This window comes from Pseudorca crassidens, chromosome 1, assembly GCF_039906515.1.
Source record: "Pseudorca crassidens isolate mPseCra1 chromosome 1, mPseCra1.hap1, whole genome shotgun sequence".
Taxonomy (NCBI): Eukaryota; Metazoa; Chordata; class Mammalia; order Artiodactyla; family Delphinidae; genus Pseudorca; species Pseudorca crassidens.
The window spans coordinates 40,957,446-40,972,481 of NC_090296.1; the positions used below are offsets into that span (position 1 = coordinate 40,957,446).

General features: G+C 39.9%; 1 protein-coding gene across 5 annotated transcripts in view; it reads right to left on the bottom strand.

Annotated features, from left to right (window-relative positions):
* SLC38A6 (solute carrier family 38 member 6) overlaps positions 1-15,036 on the bottom strand; it is a 77,476-nt gene that overhangs the window by 62,027 nt on the left and 413 nt on the right. The window contains exons 1-3 of one of the 5 annotated variants that reach the window (XM_067734129.1): positions 14,894-15,021; positions 13,646-13,776; positions 11,768-11,841 (exon numbers count right to left, since the gene is read on the bottom strand). In XM_067734129.1, the coding sequence (XP_067590230.1) occupies positions 11,768-11,841; positions 13,646-13,776; positions 14,894-14,998 (310 nt within the window). In that variant the 5' untranslated portion in view covers positions 14,999-15,021. Of the gene's footprint in view, positions 1-11,767; positions 11,842-13,645; positions 13,777-13,867; positions 14,042-14,592; positions 14,839-14,893; positions 15,022-15,036 lie in introns of those variants that run through there. The other 4 variants (XM_067734149.1, XM_067734139.1, XM_067734159.1 and 1 more) reach the window with 4 other exon arrangements.

Sequence of the window (15,036 nt, forward strand, 5' to 3'; positions counted from 1 at the left end):
AGGAGTTTCACCATGAAGGCATAGGGCATACTGAACGAATGTGGAGTCATTTTTAAAATGGAAGAAATTATAGAATATTTGTAAACTGATAAGAAGAAAACAGAAAGGAACAAAGATGATGAAAAAGAAGAGAGGGAAGAAAGTGGCTGGAGTAACGTAGGTGACAGCAGATGGGGTCATAGCATAAGTGGAGGGATTGGCCTCAGATAGGAACACAAAGAGTTCATCCAAAGTAACAGAATATATAGCACAGATGAAGATGGGTAGGTAGAAGTGGTAGCAAGAGCTTATAAAGTTCTTTTATGATTGCTTCTAATTTCTCAGTGAAATAGAAAGTGAGAATATCAGCTAAGAATGAAATCAAGGAGAATGTGTTGAAGGTTTGAGAGAAAGAAGAAAAAGTCATCTCCTAGATAGCAGAGTAAGCAAGTGAATGAACTAAAGAAGTTAATATAGGTTAGGTGACAGCATCACAGATCCACTAGACATTGAATTATAGCGATATTAATCTGCATGGTTGTGTCTTCTTCAGGAATATTCAACTGCACAGGTGCCTGTGTGAAGTAGGCAGAGTTACATTTAATCATGGTTGGAGTTTTGCCAGGGGAGTAGCATGATGAAAGGGAGGAGCAAGGGAGTGATTCTAATAATATACCAGGAAACTTCAACTGGATAAAGAGGGGAAATATGGACAAGAGAGTGAAGGAGAGTGCGAAGGTGGTAGATCAATGAACTCAAGTCCTGGCGGAGGTGAAGAACTGCCAGAGTTGGAGTACTTGAGGGAATTAGTTAAAAAAAATTAAAAAGATGGTGGTTTTGGGAGGGTGAGATTCTTGAAAATGAGAGTTTGGAGGGGATGCAATTTTGGTAATGACAAGATTAATGGTATGACCATGGAAATAAGTAGCTGAGGCAGGCCAGGAGTATGATCATTAGAAGAGAAGAGGTTAAGGAAATGAAAGATTTAGAAGAATTATCTACATGGATATTGAAATCATCCAGAATTATGACAGGGCTAAAACTGAAGAAACTGAAAGGAAAGCAGAAGCTAATATATGCATAAAATGACAAAGTGGCTGAGGAGTCTATAGATGTTAACCATAAAGGGGGAAGTAGGTAGCATAGAGTTATGAGATTCAAAGCTGGGGGTTTAGGGAGAGGTAGGTGGTTGACAAGTGGAAATGAGGTATGACTAGGACACCTATCCCATCTTTAGACAAGTATGAGGGACATGGAAGAGAAAAGAGTGGCCACTTGAGACGACTAAAGGGAAAGCAGTGTCCTCAGAGAAGTCTTAGGTTCTCTTAGAGTAAGAAAGTTAAGGAAATGTTCAGAAAAGAGTTGAGGACACAGGGTTTTACTGATGACTGACCATACATTCTAGAGGGCACACTGGAAGGGTTTCAGGAGTTGGGGAGAAGGGGGAGACGAAGTCAGAAAATAGATGACAAACAACAAGGTCCTACTGCATAGCATAGGGAGCTAGATTCAATACCCTGTGATAAACCATAATGGAAAAGAATATATAGATGTATAACTGAATCACTTAGCTGTACAGCAGAAGTTAACACAACATTGTATATCAATTATACTTCAATAAAATTTAAAAGAAAAGAAAAGAAAATGGATGACAGAACCATATGGAGTGAGTCTGGGAAATGAAGGATAACATAGGATTCTTGAAGTGACTGACATACATTGAGATAAGTGGTATAATGTCATTAATCCAAGTGATCTCAAGGCAAATAATGACGACAATGCAATGAGTGGTGGGGATCAAGGACTAGGAAGTAGGGTCCTGACCAGATGCAGGCTGAGTTCTAAGACTCTGATTCCCTTCTGCTGACACTGATGTGGAGGCCAGAGGAGGGGAGCTCCTCATTTATTCTCAGAGCACAAAAATTTCCTCAAAGAATCATAACAAGCCAACTGTTTCTGAGACAGCGATATGTACAAGACTTTGCAATCCTTATGGGTTCTGGCCCAATGAGAACTCATAACAATAAAAGCTAGCATTTACCAAGGACCCTACATTTTATATACATTATTATATTTCATTCTCACAACAATCCCAAGAGAAAAGTATTATCACTACCATTTTAGAGTTGTCAAACTAAGGCTAGAGAGATTAAGGTACCTTACATGCTGCCTCAGCTCCCAAGAAAAGTCCAGATAGATCCCAAATCTTACATAAAATCGAAAACAGCAGAATTTTGTGTGAAGAAATCCTTTACTTTCATAAAGATAAAAAATTCTCTTGCACTCCAGGCAAATAAATGAAGAAGTTAATCTGTAAAGACTTATGATAGCCCTTTCTCCAACCAATGAATTCAATCTGAGCATAATACTCCTTTATGACAGTCCAATAAACTGGGGAGAAAATTTAGCTACACATTATTCTCTAGAATGAATACATATATATATATATTTTTTTAATATAAAAAATTTGTTAAAGTCTACCTCCACAGAGAATTTTACAATCACTGAAGGAAATTCAATCAACAGAAGGCAGGTGCATCAGTGTATATGAAGAACCATGAAGAAGTTAGCTCATGGACCAAATAAGCTACAAAAATCAAAGAAAAAGAAAAAAGAAAGAGAAACAGAGCTTCTCACTTATATGTCCAAAGTTACAGAAAAGAACAACAGAGAGTATCAGAATTTCAAAGTTACATACAGATAAACTGAAGGAAAGCAAAAAAATTAGAATTATTTGGAAATCTTCATAAATTGAATATTACTTCCAAATAATTTAAATTAATAAAGCAAAACACTTTAGTTAATGAAGACATAATTGCCATGTAGTTGACTAATGTATTAATCTTTTAGTAGAATCCATGATAAAATAACATATGAAGATGTTAAACGATCACAATTAAGTAAAAATAATTTTTTTACACAAAGAAGCAAAATTTCAAAACATGTCATTAAAATTCCAGTCAAGTTTCAGCAGGATTTACAAATATACTCATTTAATGATCTTATTCCTGAATTTGGGATGTTGTTATGAACAATTTGTTACTCTTTTTTGCATTGTTTCCTAGTATTTTTATCTGTCCACACTTTCACCCAAGACCCTTTAAAGCAGAGGAATATATTTGTGGGTTGGATGGCCAAAAGCATTGGCACAAGTTACAGCTATGAACTATGGATGCTAAATCAGTTTTGCATAAGAATCCCCTGGAGGACGTTTAAAAATATATTCCTGAGTCCCACCTCAGATTCTTGGAATTAGAATCCCTGAGGCTTAGAAACCTGTTTACAGAACAATCTGCAGGTGTGTCTGATGCATAGACAGATTAAACAGACTAGAGCTGTGGATTTAGAACTATGCTCTAGAGACAAAATACTCAAATACCTGTGAGCTTCCCTCACCTGTTTCAGCCAGAATAATCCTATTTTTATCTATTTTATGTATCTATTCTGCTTCTTAAAGTCTGAAAACAAAGACCAGATACGGCAAAGTGAACCCACACACATAAGAATTAAACTCATGATTCTGGAGTCAAAACTGACCTAATCCAAAAATAGACAAGACTAGGGACTTCCCTGGTGGTCCAGTAGCTAGGACTCCGCACTCCCAGTGCAGGGGGCCTGGGTTCGATCCCTGCTCAGGGAACTAGATCTCACATGCCACAGCTAAAAATCCTGCATGCCACAACTAAAAGTTCCCACATGCTGCAACTAAAAGATCCCACATGCCACAACAAAGATTGAAGATCCCGTGTGCTGCAACTAAGACCTCGCAAATAAATAAATAAATATTAAAAAAAAAAAAAGATGAGATTAGACAGATAAAAAGACCAGGACTGCAGAGAGGGAAGATGGCGGAAGAGTAAGACGCGGAGATCACCTTCCTCCCCACAGATACATCTGAAATACACCTACACGTGGAACAACTCCTACAGAACACCCACTGAACGCTGGCAGAAGACCTCAGACCTCCCAAAAGGCAAGAAACTCCCCACGTACCTGGGTAGGGCAAAAGAAAAAAGAAAAAACAGAGACAAAAGAATAGGGATGGGACCTGCACCAGTGGGAGGGAGCTGTGAAGAAGGAAAGGTTTCCACATACTAGAAGCCCCTTCGCGGGCGGAGACTGAGCGTGGCGGAGCAGGGAGCTTCCGAGCCACGGAGGAGAGTGCAGAAACAAGGGTGCGGAGGGCAAAGCAGAGAGATTCCCGCACAGAGGATTGGTGCCGACCGGCACTCACCAGCCCAAGAGGCTTGTCTGCTCACCCGCCGGGACGGGCATGGGCTGGGAGCTGAGGCTCCGGCTTCGGTGCTTAGATCCCAGAGAGAGGACTGGGGTTAGCAGCGTGAACACAGCCTGCAGGGGGTTAGTGCACCACAGCTAGCCGGGACGGAGTCCGGGAAAAAGTCTGGAGCTGCCAAAGAGGCAAGAGACTTTTTCTTCTCTCTTTTGTTTCCTGGTGCGCGAGGAGAGGGGATTAAGAGCACTGCTTAAAGGAGCTCCAGAGATGGGGGCGAGCCGCTAAGGCTGTTGCTGCCGCCACCAAGAAGCCTGTGTGCAAGCACAGGTCACTATCCACACAGCCCCCCCTGGGAGACTGTGCAGCCCGCCACTGCTAGGGTCCCGGGATCCAGGGACAACTTCCCCAGGAGAACGCACGGCGTGTCTCAGGCTTGAGCAACGTCACGCCGGCCTCTGCCACTGCAGGCTCGCCTTGCACTCCGTGCCCCTCTCTCCCCCTGGCCTGAGTGAGCCAGAGCCCCAGAAGCAGCTGCTCCTTTAACCCTGTCCTGTCTGAGCAAAGAACAGACGCCCTCAGGCGACCTACAAGAAGAGGCGGGTCCAAATCCAAAACTGAACCCAGAGAGCTGTGCCAACAAAGAAGAGAAAGGGAAATTTTTCCCAGCAGCCTCAGGGGCAGCGGATTAAATCTCCACAATCAACTTGATGTACCCTGCATCTGTGGAATACCTGAATAGACAACGAATCATCCCAAATTCAGGAGGTGGACTTTGAGAGCAAGATATATTATTTCTTCCCCTTTTCCTCTCTTTGTGAGTGTGTATGTGTATGCTTCTGTGTGAAATTTTGTCTGTATAGCTTTGCTTTCACCATTTGTCCTAGGGTTCCGTCCGTCCGTTTTTGTTTTGTTTTTTCTTTAACTTAAAAAAATTTATTTCTTATTATTTTTTATTTTATTTTATATTTATTTTATTTTATTTTATTTTATCCTCTTTCTTTCTTTCTACTTTTTCTCCCTTTTATTCTGAGCTGTGTGGATGAAAGGCTCTTGGTGCTGCAGCCAGGAGTCAGTGCTGTGCCTCTCACGTGGGAGAGCCAACTTCAGGACACTGATCCACAAGACACCTCCCAGCTCCATGTAATATCAAACGGCGAAAATCTCCCAGAGATCTCCATCTCAACACAAAGACCCAGGTCCACTCAACGACCAGCAAGCTACAGTACAGGACACCCAATGCCAAACAACTAGCAAGACAGGAACACAACCCCACCCATTAGCAGAGAGGCTGCCTAAAATCATAATAAGGCCACAGACACCCCAAAACACACCACCAGACGTGGACCTGCCCACCAGAAAGACAAGATCCAGCCTCATCCACCAGAACACAGGCAATAGTCCCCTCCACCAGGAAGCCTACACAACCCACTGAACCAACCTTAGCCACTGGGGACAGACACCAAAAACAACGGGAACTACAAACCTGCAGCCTGCAAAAAGCAGACTGCAAACACAGTAAGATAAGCAAAATGAGAAGACAGAAAAACACGCAGCAGATGAAGGAGCAAGATAAAAACCCACCAGACCTAACAAATGAACAGGAAATAGGCAGTCTACCTGAAAGAATTCAGAATAATGATAGTAAAGATGGTCCAAAATTTTGGAAATAGAATACAGAAAATGCAAAAAACATTTAACAACGACCTAGAAGAACTAAAGAGGAAACAAGCAACGATGAACAACACAATAAATGAAATTAAAAATACTCTAGAAGGGATCAATAGCAGAATAACTGAGGCAGAAGAATGGATAAGTGACCTGGAAGATAAAATAGTAGAAATAACTACTGCAGAGCAGAATAAAGACAAAAGAATGAAAAGAACTGAGGACAGTCTCAGAGACCTCTGGGACAACATTAAACGCACCAACATTGGACTTATAGGGGTCCCAGAAGAAGAAGAGAAAAAGAAAGGGACTGAGAAAATATTTGAAGAGATTATAGTTGAAAACTTCCCTAATATGGGAAAAGAAATAGTTAATCAAGTCCAGGAAGCCAGAGAGTCCCATACAGGATAAATCCAAGGAGAATCACGAAAGACACATACTAATCAAACTATCAAAAATTAAATACAAAGAAACATATTAAAAGCAGCAAGAGAAAAACAACAAATAACACACAAGGAAATCCCCATAAGGTTAACAGCTGATCTTTCAGCAGAAACTCTGCAAGCCAGAAGGGAGCGGAAGGACATATTTAAAGTGATGAAGGAGAAAAACCTACAACCAAGATTACTCTACCCAGCACGGATCTCATTCAGATTTGACGGAGAAATTAAAACCTTTACAGACAAGGAAAAGCTGAGAGAGTTCAGCACCACCAAACCAGCTTTACAACAAATGCGAAAGGAACTTCTCTAGGCAAGAAACACAAAAGAAGGAAAAGACCTACAATAACAAACCCAAAACAATTAAGAAAATGGGAATAGGAACACACATATCGATAATTACCTTAAGTGTAAATGGATTAAATGCTCCCACCAAAAGACACAGACTGGCTGAATGGATACAAAAACAAGACCCATATATATGCTGTCTACAAGTGACCCACTTCAGACCTAGGGACACATACAGACTTTCTTTTGACTTCCATTTGCATAGAGTATCTTTTTCCATTCTGGAAAAAGATACTCCATGCAAATGGAGTATCCATGCAAATGGAAAAAGATACTCCATGCAAATGGATATCAAAAGAAAGCTGGAGTAACAATTCTCATCTCAGACAAAATAGACTTTAAAATAAAGACTATTAGAAGAGACAAAGAAGGACATTACATAATGATCAAGGGATCGATCCAAGAAGAAAATATAACAATTGTAAATATTTATGCACCCAACATAGGAGCACCTCAATACATAAGGCAAATACTAACAGCCATAAAAGGAGAAATCAACAGTAACACATTCACAGTAGGGGACTTTAACACCCCACTTTCGCCAATGGACAGATCATCCAAACTGAAAATAAATAAGGAAACACAAGCTTTAAATGATACATTAAACAAGATGGACTTAATTGATATTATTAGGACATCCCATGCAAAAACAACAGAATACACATTCTTCTCAAGTGCTCATGGAACATTCTCCAGGATAGATCATATATTGGGTCACAAATCAAGCCTTGGTAAATTTAAGAAAATTGAAATTGTATCAAGTATCTTTTCCGACCACAACGCTATGAAACTAGATATCAATTACAGGAAAAGATCTGTAAAAAATACAAACACATGGAAGCTAAACAATACACTACTTAATAACGAAGTGATCACTGAAGAAATCAAAGAGGAAATCAAAAAATACCTAGAAACAAATGACAAAGGAGACACGATGACCCAAAACCTATGGGATGCAGCAAAAGCAGTTCTAAGAGGGAAGTTTATAGCAATACGATCCTACCTTAAGAAACAGGAAACATCTCGAAAAAACAACCTAACCTTGCACCTAAAGCAATTAGAGAGAAAAGAACAAAAAAACCCCAAAGTTAGCAGAAGGAAAGAAATCATAAAGATCAGATCAGAAATAAATGAAAAAGAAATGAAGGAAATGATAGCGAAGATCAATAAAACTAAAAGCTGGTTCTTTGAGAAGATAAAAAAAAATTGATAAACCATTAGCCAGACTCATCAAGAAAAAAAGGGAGAAGACTCAAATCAATAGAATTAGAAATGAAAAAGGAGAAGTAACAACTGACACTGCAGAAATACAAAAGATCATGAGAGATTACTACAAGCAACTCTATGCCAATAAAATGGACAACCTGGAAGAAATGGACAAATTCTTAGAAATGCAAAACCTGCCAAGACTTATTCAGGAAGAAATAGAAAATATGAACAGACCAATCACAAGCACTGAAATTGAAACTGTGATTACAAATCTTCCAACAAACAAAAGCCCAGGACCAGATGGCTTCACAGGTGAATTCTATCAAACATTTAGAGAAGAGCTAACACCTATCCTTCTCTAATTCTTTCAAAATATAGCAGAGAGGAACACTCCCAAACTCATTCTACAAGGCCACCATTACCCTGATACCAAAACCAGACAAAGATGTCACCAAGAAAGGAAACTACAGGCCAATATCACTGATGAACATAGATGAAAAAATCCTCAACACAATACTAGGAAACAGAATCCAAAAGCACATTAAAAGGATCATACACCATGATCAAGTGGGGTTTATTCCAGGAATGCAAGGATTCTTCAATATACGCAAATCAATCAACGTGATGCACCATATTAACAAACTGAAGGAGAAAAACCACATGATCATCTCAATAGATGCAGAGAAAGCTTTCAACAAAATTCAACACCCATTTATGATAAAAACCCTGCAGAAAGTAGGTATAGAGAGATCTTTTCTCAACATAATAAAGGCCATATATGACAAACCCACAGCCAACATAGTCCTCAATGGTGAAAAACTGAAACCAATTCCACTAAGATCAGGAACAAGACAAGGTTGCCCACTCTCACCACTCTTATTCAACATAGTTCTGGAAGTTTTAGCCACAGCAATCAGAGAAGAAAAGGAAATAAAAGGAATCCAAATCGGAAAAGAAGAAGTAAAGCTGTCACTGTTTGCAGATGACATGATACTATACATAGAGAATCCTAAAGATGCTACCAGAAAACTACTAGAGCTCATCAATGATTTTGGTAAAGTAGCAGGATACAAAATTAATGCACAGAAATCTCTGGCATTCCTATACACTAATGATGAAAAATCTGAAAGTGAAATTAAGAAAACACTCCCATTTACCATTACAACAAAAAGAATAAAATATCTAGGAATAAACCTACCTAAGGAGACAAAAGACCGGTGCACAGAAAATTATAAGACAGTGATGAAAGAAATTAAAGATGATACAAATAGATGGAGAGATATACCATGTTCTTGGATTAGAAGAAGCAACATTGTGAAAATGACTCTACTACCCAAAGCAATCTACGGATTCAATGCAATCCCTATCAAACTACCACTGGCATTTTTCACAGAACTAGAACAAAAAATTTCACAATTTGTATGGAAACACAAAATACCCCAAATAGCCAAAGCAATCTTGAGAAAGAAAAACGGAGCTGGAGGAATCAGGCTCCCTGACTTCAGACTACACTACAAAGCTACAGTAATCAAGACAGTATAGTACTGGCACAAAAACAGAAATATAGATCAATGGAACAGGATAGAAAGTCCAGAGATAAACCCGTGCACATATGGTCACCTTATCTTTGATAAAGGAGGCAGGAATATACAGTGGAGAAAGGACAGCCTCTTCAATAAGTGGTGCTGGGAAAACTGGACAGGTACATGTAAAAGTGTGAGATTAGAACACTCCGTAACACCATACACCAAAATAAGCTCAAAATGGATTAAAGACCTAAATGTAATGCCAGAAACTATCAAACTCTTATAGGAAAACATAGGCAGAACACTCTATGACATAAATCACAGCAAGATCCTTTTTGACCCACCTCCTAGAGAAATGGAAATAAAAACAAAAATAAACAAATGCGACCTAATGAAACTTAAACTTAAAAGCTTTTGCACAGCAAAGGAAATCATAAACAAGACCAAAAGACAACCCTCAGAATGGGAGAAAATATTTGCAAATGAAGCAACTTACAAAGGATTAATCTCCAAAATTTACAAGCAGCTCATGCAGCTCAGTAACAAAAAAATAAACAACCCAATCCAAAAATGGGCAGAAGACCTAAACAGACATTTCTCCAAAGAAGATATACAGATTGCCAACAAGCACATGAAAGAATGGTCAACATCATTAATCATTAGAGAAATGCAAATCAAAACTACAATGAGATATCATCTCACACCTGTCAGAATGGCCATCATCAAAAAATCTAGAAACAATAAACGCTGGAGAGGGTGTGGAGAAAAGGGAACACTCTTGCACTGCTGTTGGGAATGTGAATTGGTACAGCCACTATGGAGAAGAGTATGGAGGTTCCTTAAAAAACTACAAATAGAACTACCATATGACCCAGCAATCCCACTACTGGGCATATACCCTGAGAAAACTATAATTCAAAAAGTGTCATGTACCAAAATGTTCGTTGCAGCTCTATTTACAATAGCCAGGAGATGGAAGCAACCTAAGTGTCCATCATCGGATGAATGGATAAAGAAGATGTGGCACATATATACAATGGAATATTACTCAGCCATAAAAAGAAACGAAATTGAGTTATTTGTAGTGAGGTGGATGGACCTATAGTCTGTCATACAGAGTGAAGTAAGTCAGAAAGAGAAAGATAAATACCATATGCTAACACATATATATGGAATCTAAGAAAGAAAAAAATGTCATGAAGAACCTAGGGGTAAGATGGGAATAAAGACACAGACCTACTAGAGAATGGACTTGAGGATATGGGGAGGGGGAAGGATAAGCTGTTATAAAGTGAGAGAGTGGCATGGACATATATACACTACCAAACGTAAAATAGATAGCTAGTGGGAAGCAGCTGCATAGCACAAGGAGATCAGCTTGGTGCTTTGTGACCACCTAGAGGGGTGGGATAGGGAGGGTCGGAGGGAGGGAGATGGAAGAGGGAAGAGATATGGGAACATATTTATATGTATAACTGATTCACTTTGTTATAAAACAGAAACTAACACACCATTGTAAAGCAATTATACTCCAATACAGATGTTAAAAAAAGAAAAACAAAAAAAGACCATGACTGATGGACATAGAGTATTTGTTAATGCCAAAAGAAAAACCTTATGAAAGCAGTTCCATAATTCATACACTTTTATTTATTGCAACTTAAAAGAACTTATTCAATAAATGACTGAACTGCGTAAATAAAGTTTCAAATGGAAAAAACTCATACACATATAAGGGGGGCAGAGATGGCAGCAGTAGATCTGGGAAGGTGTTCTCGAGGAGATGATCACCCTACGAGAAAGATGACCAGCATGAACACCTGTCTACTGCCCCATAACACAAGGTCTGGATCCTTTAAACACCTTTCAGGTGCTTCCCCTAATCTAACCCAGAAAACTATGTCACACGTTGTAGAGAAAGGCAGGGAAGAATGCTGGTTTCCTCCTCCCATTCTGTCCTTGGATAGTCCCCTGTAGGATTGGGTCTACATATCCTGACCTTTTGAAATTTTCCATTTCAACCATCCTACCTAATAATAATGTATGTCCGCTGGAAATCTGAGATTTGAGACAGCCAATCCAATGTACATAGATATAATCACAATGGGCTACTTCATCAAATGAACCAGCATAGCGCTTCCCTGGTGGCACAGTGGTTGAGAGTCCGCCTGCCGATGCAGGGAACACGGGTTCGTGCCCCGGTCCGCAAAGATCCCAAATGCCATGGAGCAGCTAGGCCCATGAGCCATGGCCGCTGAGCCTGCGCGTCCAGAGCCTGTGCTCCGCAACGGGAGAGGCCACAACAGTGAGAGGCCCGCGTACCGCAAAAAAAAAAAAAAAAAAAATCAGCATAACATTTTACTCACCTGTCTGAATACACAAACTAAGCAGGAGATGAACTGAGTAAGAAGCCAGGAGAGCGACTATCAGCAGCAAGAAACTAAAATATAAAACAGCACATGGTCAAATCCCCCCAAATTTCTTTTTTATGGTATCTCATTAAAAAAACAATTTTTTTTTCACATTGAAATGCTCACAGGGACTGTCTTTAAGTAGTTGGATTATGGTCATTAAAGAAAGTAAGAAGATACTTTCTATATTTACCAAATTTTATGTAAACGAATATGTACTGCTTTTAAAACAAAACTCAGAAAAAAACCAAAGTTTATTTAAAGCGACAGAAGAATTTCCTTCTTTAGCGCTCTTGTCTGCTGACTGCTGGTTTAGCCATTCAGTTAGCTTGTAATACATCCCTTTTATAACTATTTTTCCTATTGTTAAGTCTAGAGAGAAGTTTCAGTTGTGAAATCTCATTGTCTTCTGTTTTCTTTCCTCTATCCCTCCCCTTCCAAAGATGTGTACCTCCCTATAATTTTGAATTAACACTGCATTTCCTAGCATCTATTAAACACACACTCACCAAACCAAACCAAAAAAATACAGTTAACACACTTCTAATGACACAATTTGAAAAATGTGCAATGTAATAATTGGAGTCCTCTAGCCAAAAGTATGAAAAGAAACAGCATGAATAATCCCCTACTTATTCTCAGGAAGGTACTGGCAGGACAAACTTCTAGAGAGCTGTCCCCAGTGGCGTGCTCCCGAAGTTGAAGAAATTCTATCTTTGTAGTCCACTTAATATTTGTTAATCAGTAGCAAAACTGAGAGGTGAAAGTACACTTGTCAACTGATGTCAGAGACCTCACAAAGTAACAGTTTGGCATCACCAAATGGAAACTGTGATATGATTCAGCAAACACCCATTCAGTGGTATACATCTGCGTTTAAGACGCTGGAGTATAAAATGTGATTTTTTAAAGGGAACTAAGAAATAAGTCCCATGATTATGTCTTGCCTAAGATGTCACACATAGCTTTGAAGTTTTAAAACTATGGAAGTCCATGAATACATCCCATAATAAAAGCAAGTTGGTTTGCTAAGCAAGTTGGTTTGCTAAACAAGAATTTCAAAATAAAGGCAAAAATGAACCTAAATGAGACTGTGTATTTTATTTTTATTATTTTTTTGAGACTATGTATTTTAAATTTCCTAGAAAAATAGGTCTGCTTCTACTGACAAAACAAACTTGTTCATTCATTCTGTTATGCATGGTGCTAGATGCTAAGGATAAGGTCTAGTCCTAAAGGATTTCAGGGTTTAGTGGGGAAACTCACTTGCAAACAAATCATTATAACAAAAGAATAAATATACAAAGTACTATGGAAGCACAGAAAAGATAGGAATGTCTTCTATCTTGGGCAAACTGGCATATGAGCTGAGTCTCAAAAGATGAGAAGGAATGAGCACAGAATACATGTCTAGCCTCAGAAAGTGAAACAAGACTACTTAAGTAGGAAGAGAGAAGGAGATGGAGAGAAATGAAAGAATCATGTGCTTTATTTACACTCACAAAATCGCTCTTTATAAGTAATCTGCATGGCTGATAAACTTTGATTTACTTTGTCCAACTTGACACAACAAACAAGCCACTTCTTAAGGTTATAAACAAGTGTGGATCAAGTTTCCATTTTTTAAAATTAGCCACACTTTGGATGAAAAATACAAATTATGTAGCATCCCTCCACGCTACAGACTAGCAACAATACAAGAGTAAGAGGAAAATGCTAAAACCCCAGAAATAACTAGAAATTGTATAATACCAGCTTCTGCTGCCTACCTCTTTGCTTCTCAGTGTACTATAAAAATGAAAAAAAAATAAGTAAAATAAGAAAAAAACTCACCTAAATCCAAGGATACCAGTATGAGCCATAACATAAGCTAAGCCAAGGATACCACTTCCTATGATGGCATTCATCAAATTAAACACTGAGAAACCAAATGAAACACCTGGGGATCCCTGTCTGTGAAGTTCCTGTAAGCACACAAATTTAATAAAGTGTTTGAATGGTGAAGTTCAAATTTCCTTCAGAAATGACTGACACGTTATGGAGAAAGTCTCTTACAAACCACAGGCATCATGTAACATACTAGCTGCTCAACCAGCACTGGTTTCCTTTCCTTCCCTTCTCACCGCTCACTAGTGCAGCTCCAGGAACCTAGTTTCCTGGGAAAATCATTGCCACCTGCACAGAGACCCGGTAGGCTTCAGGAAGAGCCATGACTAACCAACCTTGTGACTGCAAAAGATGAAGATAGGGTAAGACGGGGTGGGGACAGAGAGCAGGCAGATGGCCTCAAGCTCACGTGATTACTGAATCCCTGAGTCAGCTTGGAGCTGCTGCAGACAACTGTTGCTCCCCAATTAGTAGGACTGCAAAACTAATCTCTATTTATACACTCAATGAATTAAGTCTACCCAACTGGAAGGATGGTCAGGAATGCCATGCAATGACGATATAATAAATAGAAGCAATTCACATTGCTCTGGCGAGGATACACCCCAGAAAACACTCTCCCCTAAAATAGCATTCGGGAACAAAGTCCTAGAAACTGTTATTGCCCTGGGACTTGAGTTAAAGAGCCGAAGTGCCCACTGCACAGGCTTTAGGGCCAGGGAAGTGCTACATACTTATTACCAGGCGACCTCCGCTCCTTCACGGTTAAGGATCTTTGTATTAAGATGTTTACAGGTCCCCAATGACTAAGCCGAGAAAAGAAAAATCTTGTGACTCTTGCAAAAAGCTCACAAGACTAGTGGAGGAAACGAGAAGCCGACAAAGATACTAACGAACAGCAGTGAGTTACATAACCGCGGGGCTGCTCCTCTGTGGGGTCCCCAGCCTCCACCCGCTGCTGCACCTCTTCCACCTGAGCCTGCACCTTTACTTCAGCTTCTCTTTCCAGGACACCTTAGGCTCCTATCACATTCATGAACTCCGCCAGATCTCCTCGGAATCTCGGCTGCTGCCTTTGGGTCCCAAGCCCTCCCCTCCACTTCTCCCCTCTCCCCTTGCCATCCCCTTTCTTTTCCGGGTTTTATTTGGCAGGCACTTCAGAGAAGTGCCGGGAAGCGTGCGGAGCGAACTTACGTTGCTAAGCAACGGGCTCAACTCTTCCGCCTCCGCCTCTTCGGGCTGCCTGGCAGAGACAAACCAGCCGGGCTCAGCGTCCACGATCCCCCACGGCGCCTCCATGCTGCTCACTGGCCGACTACCCAGTCCATCTACAAGCT